Here is a 22,703-nt window from a genome sequence, read left to right as displayed (position 1 = left end):
GCAAGTTTCAGGCTGAAAAAGTGCCAGAACTGGGTGAGGTGGGAGGAGGGAAGGGGAGAGGGAGGCTGTCTGCGCCTTTCTCTTCAAGGGAGAAATTGCCTTCGGTCGGGGCAGCAGCAGGGCCTCCTCCGCTGTGCGTCGTTTATGTTCCGTGCCTTTCCTTCCCCTGAGCTATTCTGGTGCAAGAGAAACAGTGAGGGATGTGGGGCGTCAGGTGTCCCCAGGTTCCCGGGCCAGTCTGCAGTGCCCTGTCCCGTGTAAGGGGCAGACAACGAACGCTGGTTGGAGCAGCGGTCCAGGGCCATGGCAGACCCAGGGGCGTGGCTGACACCACCCAGGCGGGGCACAGGCGGACCCTGGTGTCGATCGCCTGGTGGGAGCGTGTGGACAGTATGAGACCCGCTGGTCTTAGGAAACATGCCGTGGGTGTCCGTGTGGGCAGCACTGCCCACCATCCTTCGATGGTCTCCTCGGGGGTCTTCGTCCCTGTGCGTGGAGCCGTCCTCACTGAGTGTACCAGCTCACGGGTCTCCCACCTTCAAGGGGTCAGGCCAGCCCCGCTGAGCCAGGGTTCACATGGCCTGGCTGCAGGGGCTCCTCCCCCACTCCAGGGTCTGATATCCTCACCTGGGCCATCCTCCGCTTCTCCTCAGGGGTCACGCAGACACCTCAGGCCCATTGGACGCCGCAAAACGTCACTCAGGTCCCACCTGGCCGAGGGCCATCCCTTCTGCAAGCTCCCTCTTTGGTCCCGGGTGCTGGCACCAGCCCATCCAGGCCCATCCAGGCCCTCCTCTCCCTCCAACACAGGCCTTGCTGGCACACATTTAGGGGTCAGACCACGCTGGCAGGAGCTGGACGAGGCCATAGCAAGGGAGCTGGCAGCAGGCGGCCCCTGAGAATGTGGGAGGGAACACAGGAGAGAGATGGGGCTGGGGGGGCCACAGCCCTGTCGGGGCAGCTGTGTCGCTGTCAGGATGTGCCTAAGCGCTCGTCCCTGAGTCTGCGTGTTTCTGTTCGAACTCCTGTTTGGAAATTCGGGAGGGGATCAGAGTCCTGCCCTCCGAGGTTCCCGTTGCAGACGCAGCTCCACAATCCAGCCTGGCCCGGCCTGCACACTCCCTGCCTGATTCTGCTCCCTGCTGCCAGGCAGTCGCTCCTTCATCTCAGTCCCTGGGTCCTCTCCTTCCTCCCCTGTGCGCATCTTGCTCACGGCCTGGTTGCTCCGTTTCCTGCGGCGCAGCCACCCTCCCCACACAGTCTGTGGTCCCCCCTCCATCTCCCCTCCTCTTGCTCCCACCCACTCCGCCCTTCTCTCATTCCTCTGCTCGTCCAGCCCCCGCCAGCATGTTCTGCCACTCCCTATCCTGGGATTCCAGGGGCCCGTGTGGAGGGCTGCAGGGGTCTCCCTGTTGTCCTGGAGGCACCTCCCAGAGCATCATCCCTGCCCAGCCTGCAGGCCCAACATCCTCTGTCCAGACCCTGAGGGGCTGTCCCCAGAGGCAGCGGGTCCCACGCATCTGTTCCTAGCGCCTGAAGTTCAGGCACCTGCAGCCTGGCCTTTTGGCAGTGGGGCTCCCTCACAGTGTTGAGTAAGATGCTGGGGGTCCCCCAATAGAGTCAGGGTGCTGCAGGGGGTCACACGCTGTCCCGTGGAATCAGGAATCCTCACACAAGATTCTTCCAGACGCACAGCAACTATGTGAGACAGAACTCGCGTGTGGGAAGGGCAGCGATCCCGTGCAGTGTCACGCGGCCCCTCGGCTCCCTCCTCGGCCTGTGCTTCCGTTTCTCCTGTTTCCGAGGTCAAATGGTGCAAAGTGTCCTTGGCCATGAGCCCACGAGCATGGGACAAGGTCTCCGTGCTTGCACTGTAAGCCACGGAACTGAGTCAACGCGTAACTGGCCCTGTTCCCAGCCCAGGCACTTTCTGAACCCAAAATAGACTCAGAGGGACCGAGGCAGCTGCCGGCCCTGCAGGAGCAAGGGGGAGGAGAGCCTGGGCTGTGCACCTGCAGGAGGGATCCTGCCAGACCCCCGTAAAGGCCGGGCCCCGGGAGCAGCAGTACCAGCAGTCAGTGCGGCCTGGGAGGGGAGCTGGCTGCATGCTTCACGCATCCCCGCTGGATCAGTGCATGAGCACCTTTCGGGTAAAAGGTGCAAGTGGTGTGTGCGTGTTCCGGGCAGCATGAGAAGGTTTGCCCTGGGCGGGCCCAGCTCCTGTTCTCCACCTGTTCAATATTCACAATTTGGTGTGATTGTTACTCAGCCGCAGACGGCCTCCTGAACGCCATTTACTGCACATGCTTGTTGATTCTGACGTAGGTGTTGAGGAACTAGCCTAGACACATCCTGCAGATCCGCATGTGGGTGTGTGTGCTCTGCACTGATGTGGGAATGACTGCGTGTGCCCCATCACACGGCTGCTCCAGGGTGTACCTCAGCACTCCCCTGCCTTGGGGCTCTCGTGCCGTTCCCAAACCTCTTCTGTCAGCACAGACGCTGCGTTTGCGTCTCGGTCCTGCCCCGGTGCCCTGGCACTGGTCGTGTAGGGCAGGTAGGTGGGATGGCAGCAAACTGCGGTGGGCACTGCGTCGCACCAATGTGCACATGTTCACACACAGCCAGGACTCGGAATTGCGGAGCCATCGTATCCGTCTTTCCCTTTTAACAATCCCCCCTGGAATCATGAAGCTGTGCTCGCCTGCACAGGGGTGCGGAGGTCCGGTGTCTCCGCGTTGATGCTGCCAGCGCCTCAACAGTATTATGGGATGGTCCAGCAGTCGATAGAAACTTATCAGGGTATTTTGCACAATTCCCTGTCCTCCTGGAGTATTAGGGGATTTAAAACCACAGTACTCATTTATACACTTCTACATTTTCTTTAACTTATATTTTTAACAAGGATCTGGAGGCATCTCAGTTTCTCCAAAAGAAGGATTTAGAATTTGTTCAAAGGAAAAAAAAAACATAAGAAATAGCTAGTTTGTTATGATTCTGATCTACTTGATGTTCAAGTGAATAAGATGCAGATTTGCCTCCTTTGATCCCAGCAATATGTTGCAACATAGACAATATAATTTATCTAGAAGGTCAGCAAAAAAAAAAACCTGCTTATAATTTTCATAAGTCTTTAGTTAAGATCATCCAGGAAAGGTGTGAAGTAAAAACTCAGCACCGAAGGCCCAGGACAGTGTGTGTGTGTGTGTGTGTGTGTGTGATAGGTATGGGTGTTGTGTGGGCATATGCATGCCGTGTGTACCTGTGTGTGCATGCACGTGGGTGTGTGCATGTGTGCGGCATATGAGTGTGTGATATGGGGTGTGGAATGTTTGTGTGCAGTGTGAGCTGTGAGTGTTCTGTGTGTATGCATATGTATGATGTATGTGTGTGATCCTGAATGTAGGTATAGAGGATGTGCATGTGTGATGTGGGGTGTATTGTGTGAGAGTGTGAGGTGTGGGTGTTGTGTGTGTGCATGTGTGATGTAGGATGTAAGTGTTGTGTGGTGTGTGCATGCCTGTGTGTGTGCATATGTATGACCTATGTAAGTGGGGTGTGTGTGTTGTGTGGTGTGTGCATGCCTGTGTATATATGTGTGCATGCATGTGAGTATATATGAGTGTGGGTGTGCATGTTGTGTGAGCGTGTGCATGCCTGTGTGTATATCTGTGTGCATGTGTGTATGTATGACACATGAGTGTGGGGTGTGCATCTTGTGTGGATGTGTGCATGCCTGTGTATATGTGTGTGCATGCATGTGCATACGTATGACATTGTGTGTGCATGTGTGTGCATATGACGTGAGCGTAGTGTGCATGTTGTGTGGGCATGTGCATTCCTGTGTGTATGTGTGTGTGTGCACGCATATGTATGACATGTGAGCATGGGTGTGCATGTTGTGTGAGTGTGTGCATGCCTGTGTGTATATTTGTGTGTGTGCATATATATGATGTGAGTGTGGGATGTGCATGTTGTGGGCGTGTGCGTGTATATGTGTGTGTGTGCATGTGTGTATGACGAGTGTGGAGTGTGAGTGTAGTGTGGGCATGTGCACACATGTGTATATGTGTGTGGGCATGTGTGTATATGACACGTGAGTGTGGGATGTGCATGTTTGGATGTGCGCATGCATGTGTGTGTGTGCATGTGCATACGTATGACGTGTGGGGTGTGTGTGTTTGGATGTGTGCATGAATGTGTATGTGTGTGCATGTACGTATTTATGATGTGAGGGTGGATGCGAGTGTTGCGTGGTGTGTGCATGCCTGTGTGTATATGTGTGTGTGCATCTGTGTATGTATGACGTGAGTGTGGGTGTGAGTGTTGTGTGGTGTGTGCATGCCTGTGTGTATACCTGTGTGTGTGCATGTGCATATGTATGACGTGAGTGTGGGTGTGTGTGTTGTGTGTGCATGCCTGTGTGTATATGTGTGTGTGCATGTATGACGTGAGTGTGGGTTTGTGTTGTGTGGTGTGTGCATTCCTGTGTGTATACATGTGTGCGTGCATGTGCGTATGTATGACATGAGTGTGGGTTGTGTGTTTGGGTGTGTGCATGCATGTGTGTGCATGTGCGTATGTATGACGTGAGTGTGGGTGTGTGTGGTGTGTGGTGTGTGCCTGCCTGTGTGTATACATGTGTGTGTGCATGTGTGTATGTATGACATGAGTGTGGGTGTGTGTGTTGTGTGGTGTGTGCATGCCTGTGTGTATACATGTGTGTGCATGTGCGTATGTATGACGTGAGTGTGGGTGTGTGTGTTGTGTGGTGTGTGCATGCCTGTGTGTATACATGTGTGTGCATGTGTGTATGTATGACGTGAGTGTGGGTGTGTGTTGTGTAGTATGTGCATGCCTGTGTGTGTGTGCATGTGCGTATGTATGATGTGAGTGTGGGTGAGTGTTGTGCAGTGTGTGTGTGCCTGTGTGTGTGTGCATGTGCGTATGTATGACGTGAGTGTGGGTGAGTGTTGTGTGGTGTGTGCATGCCTGTGTACCCATGTACGTGTATCTGCATGCGTGTAGTGTGCAGTCAGTGCCAAGTGGCATCCCTCAGACCCAGGTGTGGGGAGGGCTTGAACCTTGTGGGGCACCCAGAGCATCCCCGGCCACAGTTACCTTGAGCCAAGTTTTGCTCTGCCAGACGTGAGGGGCTCTAGCTTGACCTCTGCACCCAGTCCAGTGCTGGGGTCACCTCGGCTGACATGGAGAGCTAGAAAGATGGGGTGTCTGTGCCCTTCAGAGCCCAGTCCTCCCACAGCGTGAGCTCCAGACAAAGCAGAAACATCGCAGCCTGGGTGAGTGAGGAGCTCTGCGCTCCTGGGGCACGGGAACTATTCCACTTCGTTCCTTATCTGGATTCGTAATAATCACCATTCATCATGTATTCGAATGCATTTAGTTAGGACCAAGCTTTTCTTCAGTTCTTCCAGAGGGTAGAGTTGAGAAAATTTTCTCCTGCAAGTAAAGGCCTCTATCTATTGAACACTTGGCACACATTGTCATTTTTACTTTCAAGAAAAAAAGAATACATTGCATCCCTGCAGTTTGCAAAACCTCTGAGTAAAATTGTAATAAAACTTACCTGCGCTCATGCAGTCATTATCCATGAACAGGCTGCTGGAAGCCACGCGGAAGAATGACGGTCGGGAGACGGTGACGATGGCCCTCCCGGCACACCCCATCCGTCCGTGTTCACTGTTTACTGGGAGGATGTGGTCTAGAGCCACGAGCTGAATCACACGGCTCGGTCAGCCAAGAGCCAGAGTCCAGGAGAAATCAAACAAGCCTTGTGAAGAGACGCCGGTGGCATATTTGCTTGGTTTTCTTTAACTTCAAATGGATTCTTTCATTGTGACAGATAGTTTTAATATTTTAATACTAATATTCTTTTAATGGCTTTTGTTTAATGGTTAACATTTTTTATCTAAAGCTAAAAAAAAAACCCTCTGTTGTCTTACAAATGTATTTAACCAATGTATAAACTGTTAACCCAATGAGCCCTGAGTGAATTAGAAAATAACGATGAGAGCGATTTACATTTGCTGAGCTGGGCACAGGATGGTACCCAGTGGCCATTCGGGTGCCAGCGGAGCACGCAGAGCCCGGTGTCTGTGGCTCCCTCCCCGGTCCACTAACACAAGAGAGGTTGGTCTTCCTGGGTGTCCCAGGCACGAGGGTGCAGCCCAACCCAAACTGACTCAGCCGGCGCTCACCACACTGGGACGCTCACCACGCTGGGGCATTCACCACACTGGGGCACTCACCACACTGGGGCGCTCACCACACTGGGGCGCCCACCACGCTGGGGCGCTCACCACGCTGGGGTGCTGAACAAGATGGCAGCCTACGTCACTTCCCTGTAGATTCCCGACATGGACAACTCAAATTAAACCTGGTCAAGTAGCAGAAAGAGTCTCCACTGAGTCCATTCATTTCCCTGGTGTTTGAATCACCACGATGCTTCTTAGGTGGAAAACGCCTGGAACTTCTCCGTGGACCCCACGCTCTGTCCCCGGTAGACATCGTTAAGGTTCCTTTCTTTCCTTCCATCTGGATTTTCTTTGCGCGTGCTCTGACTCCTCGATTGTTTGCAGGCTTTTCAATGTGAGCGTCACACCACTGGGCCTTTCTGTTTACCTGGAATTTAACTTTCATTAGCTGCTCCTTCACCTTATCAGCAAAATTGGATTTTTCAAGAGAGAATTCTATTTTAAATGCACTAGAGGGAGTTTTCTATGCAGTGGAGGCGTTAAATGAATCCTTTGACACTAAGAAAAGCCTTTTATCAAGTGAAGGGGGACACACGCCCACCCTATCCCACCCTGCCCACCCAGCAGGTGCTTTATCAATGCCAGCGTTGTGCCCCTGCCCAGCCTGGCGGCACCCATGCTCAGGAGGGCACAAGAGCGGGCAGGATGTGGCGCCCGGCCTGAGCCTGGCTGTCCAGGGTCTGTCCCTTATGAAAGATCTCATGCATGTGTTCTATGAAAGCTTCTCTCTCCGCCACACTTCAAGTAAGGAATTATTCTTAATTCTGGCATGCAAGAAGAGGAGCCATCCACAGCAGACAATTGATTTTACGAATACATCCATTATGGACCTAATGTGGTGCTGCACACCTTTTAAGCGTTAACTCCGTTGCCTCCACTCTTCAGTTTTGGTCTCAGGCTCAGTGCGATCGGAGGCACGCTCCCGTGTCGTTCTGTATTTCAGCGCAGTTCTCCCCATGTTGTCCGGGGATAACCTGAAGAGGCTTTCTCCTTCCCCTTTTTCACTTTTCCTCACACACCACAGCCTGAGAGGGAGCCACGATGTCATGAAATAAGAGAGACTTTACATTGCATTTTATCTGAGGACGACGCTGCCACTCTGGGAGACAGCCGCCAGCAATGGGCATCTCCAGGGATCAGTGCATGCGGAGGGAGGGCCCCTTCCTCGCCCACACCTGCTACAGCTCCTGACGGCTTCATGGCTCTGGCCAGAATTCAGGAGGGCGATTGCCAGTGAGGGACAGTCTCCCAGGATTCCACACTAGCACCATCATACGCACAGCCCTTCAGACGACATTGCTGTTGAAAGTCGTTTTAAAAAAGAAGTTTCAGGGACTAAAAGCAAGTACCCTAAGCCACCTAACGGAGAGAGGTGTTAACTCTGTGGCCCAGATGAACCCTCAGCGTGATGACTCAGGAGGGCTGAGGGCTCCCTGTCTCTTGAGTCAGATATTTACACCACACCTGCTTCTCCTGGGTTCATGACTCCTGAGACGGAAAGCTGAGGGGTCCCTGTAGAAGCCACTGCTGTCATGGTGCCTGGAAGCTTCAGAAAACGTAACTGATTGGATTTCACTCTCTCCCAGAAGAGTTTGCTCACGAGATCCGTGAGGTCACCTGAGCATCGAATGTGTTTTGTAAATTACACGTAATCATGTGTCATCTCACTGGACCCTGGAAACGGGAGGAAAGCGCCTCCAGAGGTGAGGCTGGCCAACCCAGCTTCCCCGCCAGGCCCAGCATAGGCCTGCGGAGCGGAAACCCACACCTCAGCTCTGTAGCCCGAGCTCCCCGCGTCACCTGACACAACTCGATGTCTGTCGGCAACCCCAGCGCTCCTGCCTTTAACTCACCTTTTTTGGTGCTGGGACAATTTCTTAAAAGCCAATAGACATCTTACGTTTTTAATTATACAAGACTGGTTGTAATACATTTTGTGTATTAGAACCTGGTTTCCAAACCCAGCAGCGTACGGCCGAAGACAAACAGCGTGCTCTAAATGTGAGTGTGAGGCCCCAGCACGCAGAGCCTCCCTGGTCCTGCACCTCAGCCGGTCCGTCCCCTCCCCACACGGTCCAGCTCAGCATCTCGCTGAGGTCAGCAGCTGGTGTGTGTGAGCAGTTACAAGACCCAGTGTTAGATGGAGCCTGTACATTTCCCCGTTTCTGAGCTGTTTTCACACGGCCAGCCGCTTTGCACAATGACTTCCCTTCTAAATGAGAGGGCAGGTTTCCTCGTACATAGAAATACTCTGTGTTATTTTTATCGGGAAGCTATTTAGTTATGTTATTGTTTTTTACACGTGGTAATTAAACAGCAAACGTCGTGCCATTTCTTCTGGATGATTTCTAAAGAGCCAATCAAGCAGAATGTGGGGTGCGCGGTGGCCGTGGGGTGTGTGGTTAGTGGCCACAGGGTGTGCAGTGGCCATAGAGTGCATGGTTCTTGTAGGGTGTGTGGTGGCTGTGGAGTGTGTGGTGGTCATGGGCTGCATGGTGCCCGTGGGGTGTGCTGGCTGTAGGGTGTGTGGTGGCTGTGGGGTGCGTGGGGTGTGTGGGGCTGTGGGGTGTGTGCCAGCTGTGGGTTGTGTGGTGGCTGTGGGGTGTGTAGTGCCCATGGGCTGCATGGTGCCCGTGGGGTGTGTGCTGGCTGTAGGGTGTGTGGTGGCTGTGGGGTGGTGGGGTGTGTGGTGGCTGTGGGGTGTGTGGTGGCTGTGGGGTGCGTGGTGGTTATGGGGTGCATGGTGCCCATGGGGTGTGTGGTGGCTGTGGGGTGTGTGGTGGCAGTGGGGTGTGTGGTGGCTGTGGGGTGCGTGGGGTGTGTGGTGGCTGTGGGGTGTGTGGTGGCTGTGGGGTGCGTGGTGGTTATGGGGTGCATGGTGCCCATGGGGTGTGTGGTGGCTGTGGGGTGTGTGGTGGCTGTGGGGGTGGGTGGGGGGGGGGGGGGGGGGGGGGGGGGTGGGGGTGGGGGGTGGTGGTTATGGGGTGCATGGTGCCCATGGGGTGTGTGGTGGCTGTGGGGTGTGTGGTGGCTGTGGGGTGCGTGATGGTTATGGGGTGCATGGTGCCCATGGGGTGTGTGGTGGCTGTGGGGTGTGTGGTGGCTGTGGGGTGCGTGGGGGTGTGGTGGGTGGGGGTGTGGTGGCTGTGGGGTGCGTGGTGGTTATGGGGTGCATGGTGCCCATGGGGTGTGTGGTGGCTGTAGGGTGTGTGGTGGCTGTGGGGTGCGTGGCGGTTATGGGGTGCGTGGTGCCCATGGGGTGTGTGGTGGCTGTGGGGTGTGTGGGGTGTGTGGTGGCTGTGGGGTGTGTGGTGGCTGTGGGGTGCGTGGTGGTTATGGGGTGCATGGTGCCCATGGGGTGTGTGGTGGCAGTGGGATGTGTGGTGGCAGTGGGGTGTGTGGTGGCAGTGGGGTGTGTGATGACAGTGGGGTGTGTGGGGTGCACAGTGTCTGTGGGGTGCATGGTGGCCAGTGGCCTTCCTTTGGGTGAGCCCCATCTGGGGTCTGTGTTTAGCTTGAGCCTCTATACCTACTTGAGATGCTTGGAAGATGCTGTGAATTGCAGCTTATTTATCCTTCTGCCTACAGTTGTGGTATTTTTCACATTTAAATTGCAGCAAACTTCTGGAGACAACGTGTCCAGAAGCCACAGCTCCTACCAAAGGTACAGTCACGGGTGCAACAGACATTGTGGGCGTTTCTGCGGAGTTTTTTTGGCTCAAGCACGAACGTTTGTGCAGTGGCACTGAGACTAACCTGGCGCTCTCCGTGCAGGACTTGACTTTCATAAGACAAGCTTGTCTCAGAGAGGCCAGTTCCCCTGCGTCATTTCTGCTGTGACTCTGCTATGCAGGCACCAACTGCCAGAGTGCCCGTGGGAGGAGGAAGAGAGGAAGCGGCTTCCTCGGCCGCCACAGTCATGGCCGCAGGAGGGGTCCTTCGGCTTCCTCCCTTTCTCTCTGCCATTTAACAAACTCACCCGTTTGTGTCAGGCGGTTTTAAATTTATGGATTTCTTTTAAAACAAGATTGTATTTACTGTGGCCTTGTCAATTTTTGAGGCCTTTGGAGACCCAAAGAGGAGCAATTAAGCAAACCCGTGCCTCTGACCCCGCCTTCCACCCGTGTGAGCTGCCAGCTAGTCCCCTGGTGGCCGAGCTCACAGTGGCTCCCCAAAAGAGAGCCTCCTTTTTCTGCCTGCAGAGGCTCTGGCTTCAAAGGTGGTGGCCCTCATGGTGTTCCCTGCCAGGAGAACGGGGTCATTTAGCCAGGGGATGGGAGCTGGAGGGACAGCCAGCTTAGCCTCGACGTGACTCCCATCACCACCAGCCCTGTTCCTGCCGGGAAATGCCAGTATCTCCACCTTCTGTGCTCAAAGATGGGGAGACCCACCGGCCAGGTGGGGCGGGTGAGGTGGTCATCTCGTGCCCGGCCTCCCTGGTGGAGCTGCTGTGGGGCTGTCCTGACAGCCAGATTCTCCACACCGCCTGCTTTGTTCTCCCTTCATGCAAACATGACATTTGGTTCCAACACGTGGCCTCCCCACCACCCCTGCCTTTCCCTCCTGGCTGCCCGCAGTTCTGACTTGGAGGTGCTTCACAGGCACCTGCTACCCTGCTGGGATGATCCTCCTGGAGCCTGAGCCCCCACTGGCTTCTTAGTTGCCACCCCATGAAGCCACAGAACCACAGGGAAAGGAAATTGAGGAACCTTAGGAATTTTAAAGCTTCTCTCCTGATTCGCTGGGTGAGGAATGTGGTGTGCACTCAGGCTGCGGCCGGAGAGAAAGGCTCAGAGCCCACCTGACTCTGGGCCACCCGGGCCTCCTCAGGTCTTCGGCTGGTGCCGTCCTGCCCGCGGTAGTTGGGGTTCCAATGGCTGCGGCTTCCTCCTCTCTGTGGCTTGGACATCCGTTGGCCGTGTCTCTATTTCCTCATCTGCGACTCGGGTGACCACCGTTCTCAGTTCACCATGTTCGGTAGAGGTGACATGAAGTGCTTGGCACCCATGCGGGTTTCCCTGTGGGATTCTGACCCGCTTCAGAGCTGCCTCCTGCTCCTCATCCCACACCTCTCCGTGTTTCTCATCCTGGCGGCCATGTCCTGTCTGCCCCTCTCAACTGCAACACGCTGGAGAGGTCGGGACCCTGTCCTGCTCATTATCTGTCTACTAAAGAACCCAGCAAAATGGAAAAACAAGAATATGTGCTGAATTAATTATTAGCTTAAAATTTAAAACTGAAGTAGCGTGATTTGAGTGCAGCCGGCATCACCTGCCGTGAGATCAGTGCTGTCTACAGGAGGGTGGAGCTTTGGTGAACCACCGAGCTGGGAGTAGCCATGGGCTACCTTTACCCAGTCCCAAAACGTGGAACATTCAAGTTTAAAAAGCAGGAAACTCTACAGTTAAAAGCCAATATTAAGGTTGAGTCCATTAATCTAAATTAATCTGATTTCTTATTTCTTTAAATAAAAAAGTAATCCTATGCAATGAAAGTTAAAGTCTGTATGTGGCTCCCTACGTTGTACTGCATTCCCTGAAGTGTCACAAAAAAAAAGAAAGAAAAGAAAACCAGTACAGCTTTGGTATCTGGTGGCGATGCCCTGCTGTTGGTAAGTATCTGTATGAGCATCTTATAACAATTTTTCAGCCCAGCTTTCTGGAATTAATGCTAATGAAAGCTGCCCCTGCCTTCGTCTTCTATATGAACACTGAAATTGCAGCCGCCTGCCAGCCTGCTGAGGGATGAGCGTAATAATTTTCAATCGGCCTCTCAGCCCAGAGGGAACGTGGCTAGCAGGAGATTGACAGATGTGGCATGGATTATCTTGTGCTCTGAACTCAGCCCAATTTGTGGTTTGTTGCAGGTGCTAAAGAGATTGATATCGCAGCGACCCTGGAGCACTTGAGGGACCAGAGACCCGGCATGGTCCAGACGAAGGTACTGTCAGTCTCTCCTCCGGGACACAGACCCGTTAAAGGTGCCTCTCTGCGGCTGTGTTCCTGAGAGGAGCACGGGAAGGGCCTGGTTTAATGTGAGCCACACACCGATTGCTCTGCTCTGACCGGCCTCGTCCGTGCTGGTCTTGCGTGGGCGGGGTCACATCTGGGCCCCCAAAGGTCCACTGGCGTTTCCTGCAACACCTCCAGATGCAGCCACATCTCAATTCCTAGGAACTCGATTCACGGCTCTTTCCATTCACTAGATTTGGGGGTGGGGGGAGAACCCTGCATTTTTGTAGAAAGAGATTGACGATAAATCCCAGAACCCCTCAGGAGGATGTTGTGAGCTCACTGAGCGCTGCCCGGCCTCTCTGGGACCTGAGCTTTGTGGAGGCCCCCAGGGCACAGCATCCTCGAGCGTCCAAAATCTCTCATGCTTGCTGAAGAGGCCCAGTTTGTAGCAACAGGGGTCACAACAAAAAAAATTCTGGTGAGCTTTGGCTCAACAAGAGCTGGACGTGAGGTTGGCGTGTGTCTGGTCTCTCCGGCCCTGAGGCTGGGGTTGGCGTGCCTTTGGCCTCTCTGCTCCTCCATTTCATTTCGCCCACTCTGTGCAACTGGTAGGACCATCATGTGATTTTGTGAAAGTTCTTTGTAAGTCTTGGGACGTTATATTTCATTTGGTTTTTGTTGTTGTTGTTGTTTGTTTGTTGTTGTTGTTGTTGTTTTCTGAGACAGAGTCTCACTCTGTCACCCAGGCTGGAGTGCAGTGGCACGATCTCAGCTCACTGCAACCTCCACCTCCCAGGTTCAAGCGATTCTCTGCCTCAGCCTCCTGAGCAAAAAATAAAATAAAATGCAGAAATAATCCACCAACCCTCCACCCAGTTTCCCCAAATGTGAACACCTCACATAACCACAGCACAGTGACCAAACCCAGGAAGTCAGCACCGACACAAACCACCGACCGACAGGCCCAGCAATGCCCTCCGTGCCCCACCAGGGAGCTTCCGATGCAAACCACCGACTGACCGACAGGCCTAGCCCGGCAACGCCCTCTGCACCCCAGCAGGGAGCTTCCCCTGGAGCAGGACACTCCCAGGGCAGCCATGCAAGGGGCATCATGGCTCCTCTGCTGTCCGGGACACTTCACGGCCGTGAGGTCTTCTAGAGCACCAGCGGCCTTGCTCTGTCTTTGTGCAACGTCTCTTGTCTAGGTGTGTCCCACGTCCCCCATGGTCAGGGCAGGGGGCAGGAATGTCCCTCACGAGGGAGCAGCACATCCACACCCACTGATGCCTGTGTCTGGAGGTTTCTGCATGGCTGGGTGATGATTTTTCCCTGTGTGGTTACTGAGTGTTCCACGGGGAGAAGCTGGGACTGTGCCCACGTCTGTCTTTCCTTCGGCACGTGTTGTGAGGCACATGTTGTAAGGCTGTCGAGAGAGGAGGTGACACAGGGGACAACTGCTGTTCCAGCAGCAACAGCCGTCAGAACAAAAAAGTTCTGGTGAGCTTTGGCTCAACAGGAACTGGACGTGAGGTTGACGTGTGTCTGGCCTCTCTGTACCAAGGAGTTCCAGATTTCGTGCCATGGAAGTGTCCATCCATGGAAGGGTCCATCTTGCCACACTGACCATCCCCCTGGGCTGGCTGCCTAGCAGGAAAAGAGGTGGCCTTGTCAAGGCAGGCACGCATCACCTTCTGGCTGGCCCTGCATACCGGGAGCTTCAGGTGGCTCTGAACTGGACAGAGGAGGCCATGGAGGCTGGGAGAACGGGACACACATAACCAGGAACGGTCAGTGAGAGCCACCTCAGACAGGTGTGATCGTGACTCCAAGCGAGGCCCACTCTGGGATAAGCCCCAGGAAATCTAAATTCAAACTAGTTTCCTCCCCACGCCGCTGCCTGCCTCTCAGGCAGCCTCTCCCTCCAGACGGGTGAGTTCGCCCAGAACACACACCGGCTTTAGGATGGGTCTGGGCAAAATCATCACAAGGGGTATCTTCTTGCCAAAAGTGAAAAAAATCGCAAGGAGCAAACCCCCAAGCCTCCATTGTGTGTATCCTGTGTGCCAGAACAAGCCCTTCCTGGCACACAGATGGCTGAGGTGCACAATGGTGGTCCCAGGACCCTTTGTGAAGTGAGGTGCTTTGGGACTCATCAGAGAAAGAGGAAGCCACAGTCACAATCATTACATGCCAGGTATTGCGTTCTACTCCATTTTTAAATGGCAAGATGACAGCAAAGACATGGAACCAACCCAAATGCCCATCAATGATAGACTGGATAAAGAAAATGTGGTACATATATACTATGGAATACTATGCAGCCATGAAAAAGGAATGAGATCATGTCCTTTACAGGGACATGGATGGGGCTAGAAGCCATTATCCTCAGCAAACTAACGCAGGAACAGAAAACCAAACACCACCTGTTGTCACTTATAAATGAGAGCTGAACAATGAGAACACATGGACACTGTGAGGCGAACAGCATACACTGGGGCCTGTCAGTGGGGAAGGGGGAGGGAGAGCATCAGGATGGATAGCCAATGCATGCGGAGCTTCATTCCTCGGTGATGGATTCATGGGTGTGGCAAACCACCATGGCACACGTTTACCTATGTAACAAACCTGCCCCTCCTGCACACGTATCCCAGAACTTAAATATAAATAAATAAATAGAAAGATGATAACACATACGCACCCCAGCCCTGTTGCCCAGATCGCTTGGTGACCCGAAGCTCCGTTTTCTGCACTCCAGATAAGAGTCAGCTTCCTAGCTGCTTCCTTCTTGGACTGGGCGTCCAGAGGAGTGCACCCTCTTCCTTAGGGTGCGTGTTCAGGAGTCGTCTTGGAGCGTGCCCATAAATTCAGCTCCAGGAACTTCAAGGTATAAGGAAGTGGGAACCATGGGAAAGTCACCATCACATCTTAATCCGTGACTGCGCTACCCAACATCACCCCTGAGACCAAACTTCCCCTAGAAGTTCAATTTCACAAAGATAGAAAAATTATCTGGACAAAATTCTGCTGTCCAATCTGAATGCTTGCTTCTACAAAGCCAAGAGGAGGTGCCTGCAGCTCCTTTGAACGGAGGAAGTCACATCGCCTGGTTTGGAACTGAAGACAAGAGCAAGCCATCGATGGTGAGCGCCCGGAGACCACGACCAGGATCACCACAGGCCCTGACAGCAAAACATCATCGTTGTGGTAAAAAAGATTTACCGTCACGAGAGCTGTTTCCTCCCTGGAATTTGGGTCGAATAGAAAATATTTCACCAGCGCCCACCTGAGCATTTGGCAACTCAGTCCCCGACCACAAACTCCATCATCTTAGAAGAAAAGTCCAGGCACCCAGAGGCTGAATGGCAGCTCAGGATTTGACACCACACGAGCTGCCAGAGAGGCGGCACACTCACTCAGCCACACACCCACACACCTGCACACAGTGCACACCCACACGCAGCCAGGGATACTGCACACCCACACACCTGCACACACCCATGCATACATCCACACACACCTACACACCCCTACACACCCACTCACGCAGTGCACACCACACATACTGTGCATCCCCATGCACACACCCAGGCACACCCCCACACACACCTACACACCACACACGTGGTGCACACCCACACACAGCCACGCACACTGTGCACACCCACACATTGCACATACCCCCAGAGACATCCACAAACACCACACAGCCACACACACTGCACACACCCATGCATACACCCCACACACACCTACACACCCATCCACGGGGTGCACACCCACACACAGTCATGCACACTGCACACACCCACACACCTCCATAGCTGTGCACACCCCCACACACATCTACACACCCACCTGCACACACCCATGCACACCTGCACCGCTGCACATACCCACACACACCTACACACCCACACACATGGTGCACATCCACACACAGCTGCATGCACACACACACACCCATACACATTCCCGTGTGCACACACCCTCAGCAGACACGAGGGATGCCAGACAAGGCTGAAATCACCCCTCTCTCCCGTCTGTGCCTCTGTGGTAGATAATGGGTTCTTCCCTTCCTTCCCTCCACACGTCTCAAGAGTTTCCCATTTAACCAAGGACCTTAACACTTTCCTGCCCACAATGGCGTCTCCTCTTTTACATTTGTCAGTTCCAGAAGTAGAGCCAGTGATGAGTGTGTCCCACACCCAAGAAGCCCCACGCCCTCCTCACCGGATGGGAGGCCCCGCCCCCTCCTCACCGGATGGGAGGCCCCGCCCCCTCCTCAGCGGACAGGAGGCCCCGCGCATGTCCACGTGCTGCCCGTGGGTCGCTCTCCCCAACCTGCCGTCTCGCGTCTGCATTTTAGTTTCTTCCTTCCCCATTTTCTTCTGCACCAGCCCCTTGTCCTAAAGCCTGACCTCAGCCTCTTCCTCAGACGTACCCAGTGTTGTCCTGGGTCCCAGAAGCAGGGCGTGGCCCAGACATGCTCCCATCTTCCCAACCCAGCACAGCACCGGAGTGACAGACACGGTTTCTGTCACGCGTAGCGCAGTCCACGCTCACACATCAGCCCCAGGCCCGCAGCCCACTTCTCCCAAGGCCTCCCGTGCCATTGAAACTGTTCATTTCCGTAACTCTCCATCTGTCTCCACCTCTCTCTGCCTCTCCCCGCCTCTCTCCACCTCTCTCCATCTCTCTCCACCTCTCTCCACCTCTCTCCATCTCTCTCCGTCTCTCTCCACCTCTCTCCGTCTCTCTCCATCTCTCTCCACCTCTCTCCACCTCTCTCCACATCTCTCCACCTCTCTCCACCTCTCTCCATCTCTCTCCATCTCTCTCCATCTCTCTCCACCTCTCTCCGTCTCTCTCCGTCTCTCTCCATCTCTCTCCACCTCTCTCCATCTCTCTCCGCCTCTCTCTGCCTCTCTCCATCTCTCTCCACCTCTCTCCACCTCTCTCCGCCTCTCTCTGCCTCTCTCCATCTCTCTCCACCTCTCTCCACCTCTCTCCACCTCTCTCCATCTCTCTCCATCTCTCTCCATCTCTCTCCACCTCTCTCCGTCTCTCTCCACCTCTCTCCATCTCTCTCCACCTCTCTCCGCCTCTCTCCATCTCTCTCCACCTCTCTCCACCTCTCTCCGCCTCTCTCCGCCTCTCTCCATCTCTCTCCGTCTCTCTCCGTCTCTCTCCATCTCTCTCCATCTCTCTCCATCTCTCTCCACCTCTCTCCGCCTCTCTCCATCTCTCTCCATCTCTCTCCACCTCTCTCCACCTCTCTCCGTCTCTCTCCACCTCTCTCCACCTCTCTCCGCCTCTCTCCGTCTCTCTCCGTCTCTCTCCACCTCTCTCCATCTCTCTCCACCTCTCTCCGTCTCTCTCCATCTCTCTCTGCCTCTCTTAATCTCTCTCCACATCTCTCCACCTCTCTCCGTCTCTCTCCACCTCTCTCCACCTCTCTCCGCCTCTCTCCGTCTCTCTCCGTCTCTCTCCACCTCTCTCCACCTCTCTCCGCCTCTCTCCGTCTCTCTCCGTCTCTCTCCACCTCTCTCCATCTCTCTCCACCTCTCTCCGTCTCTCTCCATCTCTCTCTGCCTCTCTTAATCTCTCTCCACATCTCTCCACCTCTCTCCACCTCTCTCCACCTCTCTCCGTCTCTCTCCACCTCTCTCCATCTCTCTCCATCTCTCTCCACCTCTCTCCGTCTCTCTCTGTCTCTCTCCACCTCTCTCCATCTCTCTCCACCTCTCTCCACCTCTCTCCGTCTCTCTCCACCTCTCTCCGTCTCTCTCCACCTCTCTCCACCTCTCTCCGTCTCTCTCCGCCTCTCTCCACCTCTCCCCGCCTCTCTCCATCTCTCTCCGCCTCTCTCCGTCTCTCTCCACCTCTCTCCATCTCTCTCCATCTCTCTCCACCTCTCTCCGTCTCTCTCTGTCTCTCTCCACCTCTCTCCATCTCTCTCCACCTCTCTCCACCTCTCTCCGTCTCTCTCCACCTCTCTCCACCTCTCTCCATCTCTCTCCACCTCTCTCCACCTCTCTCCGTCTCTCTCCACCTCTCTCCGTCTCTCTCTGTCTCTCTCCACCTCTCTCCATCTCTCTCCACCTCTCTCCACCTCTCTCCGTCTCTCTCCACCTCTCTCCGTCTCTCTCCACCTCTCTCCGTCTCTCTCCACCTCTCTCCACCTCTCTCTGTCTCTCTCCACCTCTCTCTGTCTCTCTCCATCTGTCTCCCATCTCTCTCCATCTCTCCGTCTCTGTCCCTCCGCCCCGGTGCACCCACACACAATGCCTAGTCCCTAACTTGGGCAGGGCTCAACTCTCACGGCGTGGCTTGGAGCTGGTCTACTTTTGTGAAAAGAGAAGCTGAAGGTGACAGACACAGGAAGGTGTGTCGTCCTCACCCCCTTTTGAGAGATGCTGGGGGAAGCCGCCCCGCAGGTGTGTGTGCAGCCTCCTGGAGAGCACAGGTGGCTCAGAGACACGCTCACCCAGGCCCCCTTTAAGGTTCCTATGTGTACATCTCCACCCAGGCCTTTGTTTACACCTGAAGGATTACAAATATAAACATAAGCACAAATAGAAATCCAAGCAGCCTCCGCAAAGCTCCAGGGCTTCCAGCCCCGGCTGACCCTGACCCCAGCAGCAGGTCTCCGAGAGCCACGGCAGCTCCTGCAGCCTCCATCCCTCCACCAGCTATGTGGGCACCCCGTGATAGTCCCAGGACAGCCTGAGAAGGGGTGTTCCCACTCTCTGTCCAGCGTGGACACAGGGGTGGTGACCAGACAGCCTGACCTGGCCTGAGCCTGGCTCGGCTGTCCCACCTCAGCCACTTCTCCACGGGGTGCAGTTCCACTGGAAGAAGCCGTGGGATCTTTCTCCGGCAGGCCTCAAATTTTATTTTAGTATGTGTTCAAAAATGCTTTCTTGCTTAGAATGTCCTGACTCGGCCTCTCAAATGTCCTGTCTTTGCAAACCCAGGAGGCTTTGCCCTCCTCCTGCTCAGACTGCTGGCACTGAGATGCAGTTTAGGCTAAGATGGTCATCTGGTCATCTATTGCTATTGTATTTTACTCCTTTGAAATAAACTCCTCTTATCATAAAAGTTCTCCAAATGCTGGGGTTTTCCCAGCCTACTCAGGATCCAGAGTGTGAGTCTAGGTGATACTTGCTCAGCGGATTCTGCTCAGAACGTGGCCACAGACCTTCGAGGACCCACAGAGCATGGGTGCTGCATCCCGACGTTGCACGCAGCTGACACTTCATGATAAAGGACAAGATGATCCACAAGCCTCTGTCCCCTCAAACGCCAGCTCTGAGGCTCACAGCACCCCTCTGGGAAGCGCCGCCTCCTCCTGCCAACTGACACCCACAGGGCCCAGTGGGCTCTGAGTAAGGTGCTCGGCACACACCAGCACACACGCCCGGCGGAGCTGCTTCTCCTTTGAGCCAAACAGTGCGGTAACAATTGCCAAACATGGCCAGTGAGTACAGCACCTGTCTCTGTGGCCCGGTTCCCTTCCTGCTGCTCTGTCCCGTGACTGTGCAGTGTTGCAAACAGTTCTGATCCAGACCCTGGTGGAGTTCCCCCTGCCCGTCCCCTCCCCCGTGGCGTGGATATTGGGCTTTCCTGTTGGATGCCGCAAGTGGCTGCGTGAGAGGCCGCCGGGCAGCTCTGCGGGATTAGCACCCGGCCCTGGGGATGGAGTGCTTTCCAGCCTCCACTGCATGACCGGGCTGAGGCGTGGCAGCGCTTCTCTATTCTTCCCTTTAAAGGTCATTTCTCAGGCTAGATTTCCAGTGTGTTGGAAGATGTAAATAGATAGATGACACTTGCATTTCACTTCCCAAAAAGCCATGCTTAATTTTTGGCATTTCCAAGCCCTCATAGAGCCTCAGGGCACTGGCAGCCCAGCACTGGGGAAGAAATGGTCTGGATGGCTGTTGTGTATTTAGCCCAGATCCCCTAAACAGCACCTTCATTGAACACACTTGGTGTGGGAGGGGCAGGAGTCAGCATTTAGATAGAACGTTTGCGGACCTTCCTGGCACAGCCCAACCTGTGATTTCGAGGAGCAGAAAGGTGCCCTCTGGCAGTGCAGAGGGGAGAGAGAGGGGGCGCAGGCAGACGCATCTCCCCGGCTTCCACCCTGACGTGGCCGCCAGGCTCAGTTGACTCCTTTAATAATAGGTTCTAACAACGTCCACTAAGAGGCCACATGGCCACACTATCAAAGGCGGGTAGAGTCCAGCAGACCATTCCGTCAGCATCAGGGCGGAGGAATATGAAGGGAGAAATTGTCTTTTGTCTCAAAATGAGCATCACATTATTTTGACTTTCTGATGTCTTGGTTCAAGCTATTTTCCATGTTTCTGTTACGCACTAAACATTCGAAACTGGAAATTAATCATCATTTTTGGTTTGGGGCTACCCTGTTCCTTAAATGATCAAGTATTGGAGCCGTCGACAGGGCTTTCCTTCCAGAAGTTGTTAGCTGGGTAACGGTGTTGTTCCCGCCACGCGTTCTCGGCTGTAGCTGGAGTGCTGCTGGCCTGCTTTCGAGTTCTCCATAGCAGTGTTTTGAGGTGGAAACTGAAGAGCAAGAGGAAATGAGCATTTATCCACCTCATCTGTGGGAGGGGAGGCAGATACGCTCTTTGGCGCTAAGCCCTGGTCTTCGGAGGAGCAAATAGTCCTGGCATCGTGAACCCGTCCCTCGCGCCCAGTGGATGCTCTTGGCAGGCTGTCCGTGGAGGGAGGGGTGCCCCTCGGGTTTGCCTGCCTGAGTGGCTGTGGATGTGCACACGCCCTGAGCCAGGAGGGGTGTGGACAAGGGGAGGTTTCTCAGCATGTGGAAGGGAATGGGTTTGGTCTGAGTAACAGGTGGATTTCAAAAGCGATGATAACACCACTCTTCCGAGGACTGGAAACGCCCAAGCGGGCCTTCGTTGTGAGTTGTAATGGCCACGCCTTTCTAGTGTCTGCACCTGCCCCTCACACCGTCCACCAAGGCGGGCGGCTGTGAGGAGGAATCGTGTAGTCGTAGGGTCAGAAGGACAGGGCAGGACGCAGGAACCGTTTCCTTCTCGCTGCTTCTGTGGGCAGCTTCTCCCCGCAGGGAGAAAGATGAGGCTTCCTAGTGCGAGAGAAGCTCCAAAGTGTGTCACTGTTGCGTCTCCCAAACCGAAGAGTACACTGTCCTTTCTAAGGAAATCTGAGCCTTTCGCTTTTTTTTGCTAAACAATTTCTTTCTGCGAAATGGCCCGGGGAGCTGACGCTGCGTTGGGAAGCGGGGACGCTGCTCTCATTTGCAGGGAGCCGACGCTGTGGCAGGAGTGGGGGAGGACACCACTCTCATTGTCACTTCTCTCCTTTCTCGCCCTGCAGGAGCAGTTTGAGTTCGCGCTGACAGCTGTGGCTGAGGAGGTGAACGCCATCCTCAAGGCCCTTCCCCAGTGAGCGGCAGCCTCGGGGGTCTCGGGGGAGCCCCCACCCCACGGATGTTGTCAGGAATCGTGATCTGACTTCAATTATGTGTCTTCTATTATAACTGCATAGTGATAGGGCTCTTAGCTCTCCTGTAGTCAGCGCAGTTTAGCAGTTAAAAGTGTATTTTTGTTTAATCAAACAATAATAAAGACAGATTTGTGGAAAAATCCAGTTATGGGTGGAGGGGAATCGGTTCATCGATCTTCACTTGCTTAAAAAAAAAATACTTTTTCTTAAAGCACCCATTCACATTCTTAGTTGCAAGTAATGTTGTGTTAACGATGCAGTAGCCAGTACGTTCAAGGTGGTTTGCAGGAAGAGTGTGCTTGTCATCTGCCGCTTTCAAGAGGGTGGATCCACTGTGCAGGAGTGGCCGGGGAAGCTGGCACCACTCAGTGAGGCCGCCCAGCACACAAGGCACATTTGGCATTTCTCTTTGAGACAGTTTATCATTGGGAGAAGCCGCGGGAACAGAACCCAACGTCCTGCAGCTTCGGGGCAAGTGAGACAATCACAGCTCCTCGCTGCATCTCCATCAACACTGCCCTGGGCACCATGGACGGCCCCGTCAGCCACACCTGTCACCCCAAGCAGAGTGATTCAGGGGCTCCCTGGGGGCAGACACTCATCCACACCATGGGTAGTGCCCACTTGAGGCTGGCACTCCCCTGACCTCACCTTTGCAAAGTTACAGATGGACCCCAACATTGAGATGTGTTTTTAATGTTAAAATATTGATTTCTACATTATGAAAACAGATGCCCCCGTGAATGCTTACCTGTGAGATAACCAGAACCAGGAAGAACAAATCTGGGCATTGAGCAAGCTATGAGGGTCCCCAGGAGCACATGAACCCTGCCAGGCCCCCGCTGGCTCCTCCAGGCACATCCCGGACCTGTGGGGCCCCAGAGAGGGGACATTTCCCTCCCGGGAGAGGAGATCAGGGCCACCTGCACGCACTGCTTAGAGCCTGGAAGGGAAGTGAGAA

The 22,703-nt window shown here is 54.3% G+C and overlaps 1 protein-coding gene across 4 annotated transcripts in view; it reads left to right on the top strand.

The window, feature by feature from the left end:
* Positions 1–21,886, top strand: part of PTPRN2 (protein tyrosine phosphatase receptor type N2) — a 998,301-nt gene extending 976,415 nt beyond the window's left edge. For all 4 annotated transcript variants that reach the window (XM_003281603.4, XM_004090276.3, XM_012512304.2 and 1 more), the window contains 2 exons: positions 12,142–12,215; positions 21,614–21,886. In XM_003281603.4, coding sequence (XP_003281651.2) covers positions 12,142–12,215; positions 21,614–21,685 — 146 coding nt within the window. In that variant the 3' untranslated portion in view covers positions 21,686–21,886. The remainder of the gene's footprint in view (positions 1–12,141; positions 12,216–21,613) is intronic.
* Positions 21,887–22,703: the final 817 nt, after the last annotated feature.

This window comes from Nomascus leucogenys, chromosome 13 (assembly GCF_006542625.1).
Source record: "Nomascus leucogenys isolate Asia chromosome 13, Asia_NLE_v1, whole genome shotgun sequence".
Lineage (NCBI taxonomy): Eukaryota > Metazoa > Chordata > Mammalia > Primates > Hylobatidae > Nomascus > Nomascus leucogenys.
This window is presented reverse-complemented; position numbering and strand designations above follow the sequence as displayed.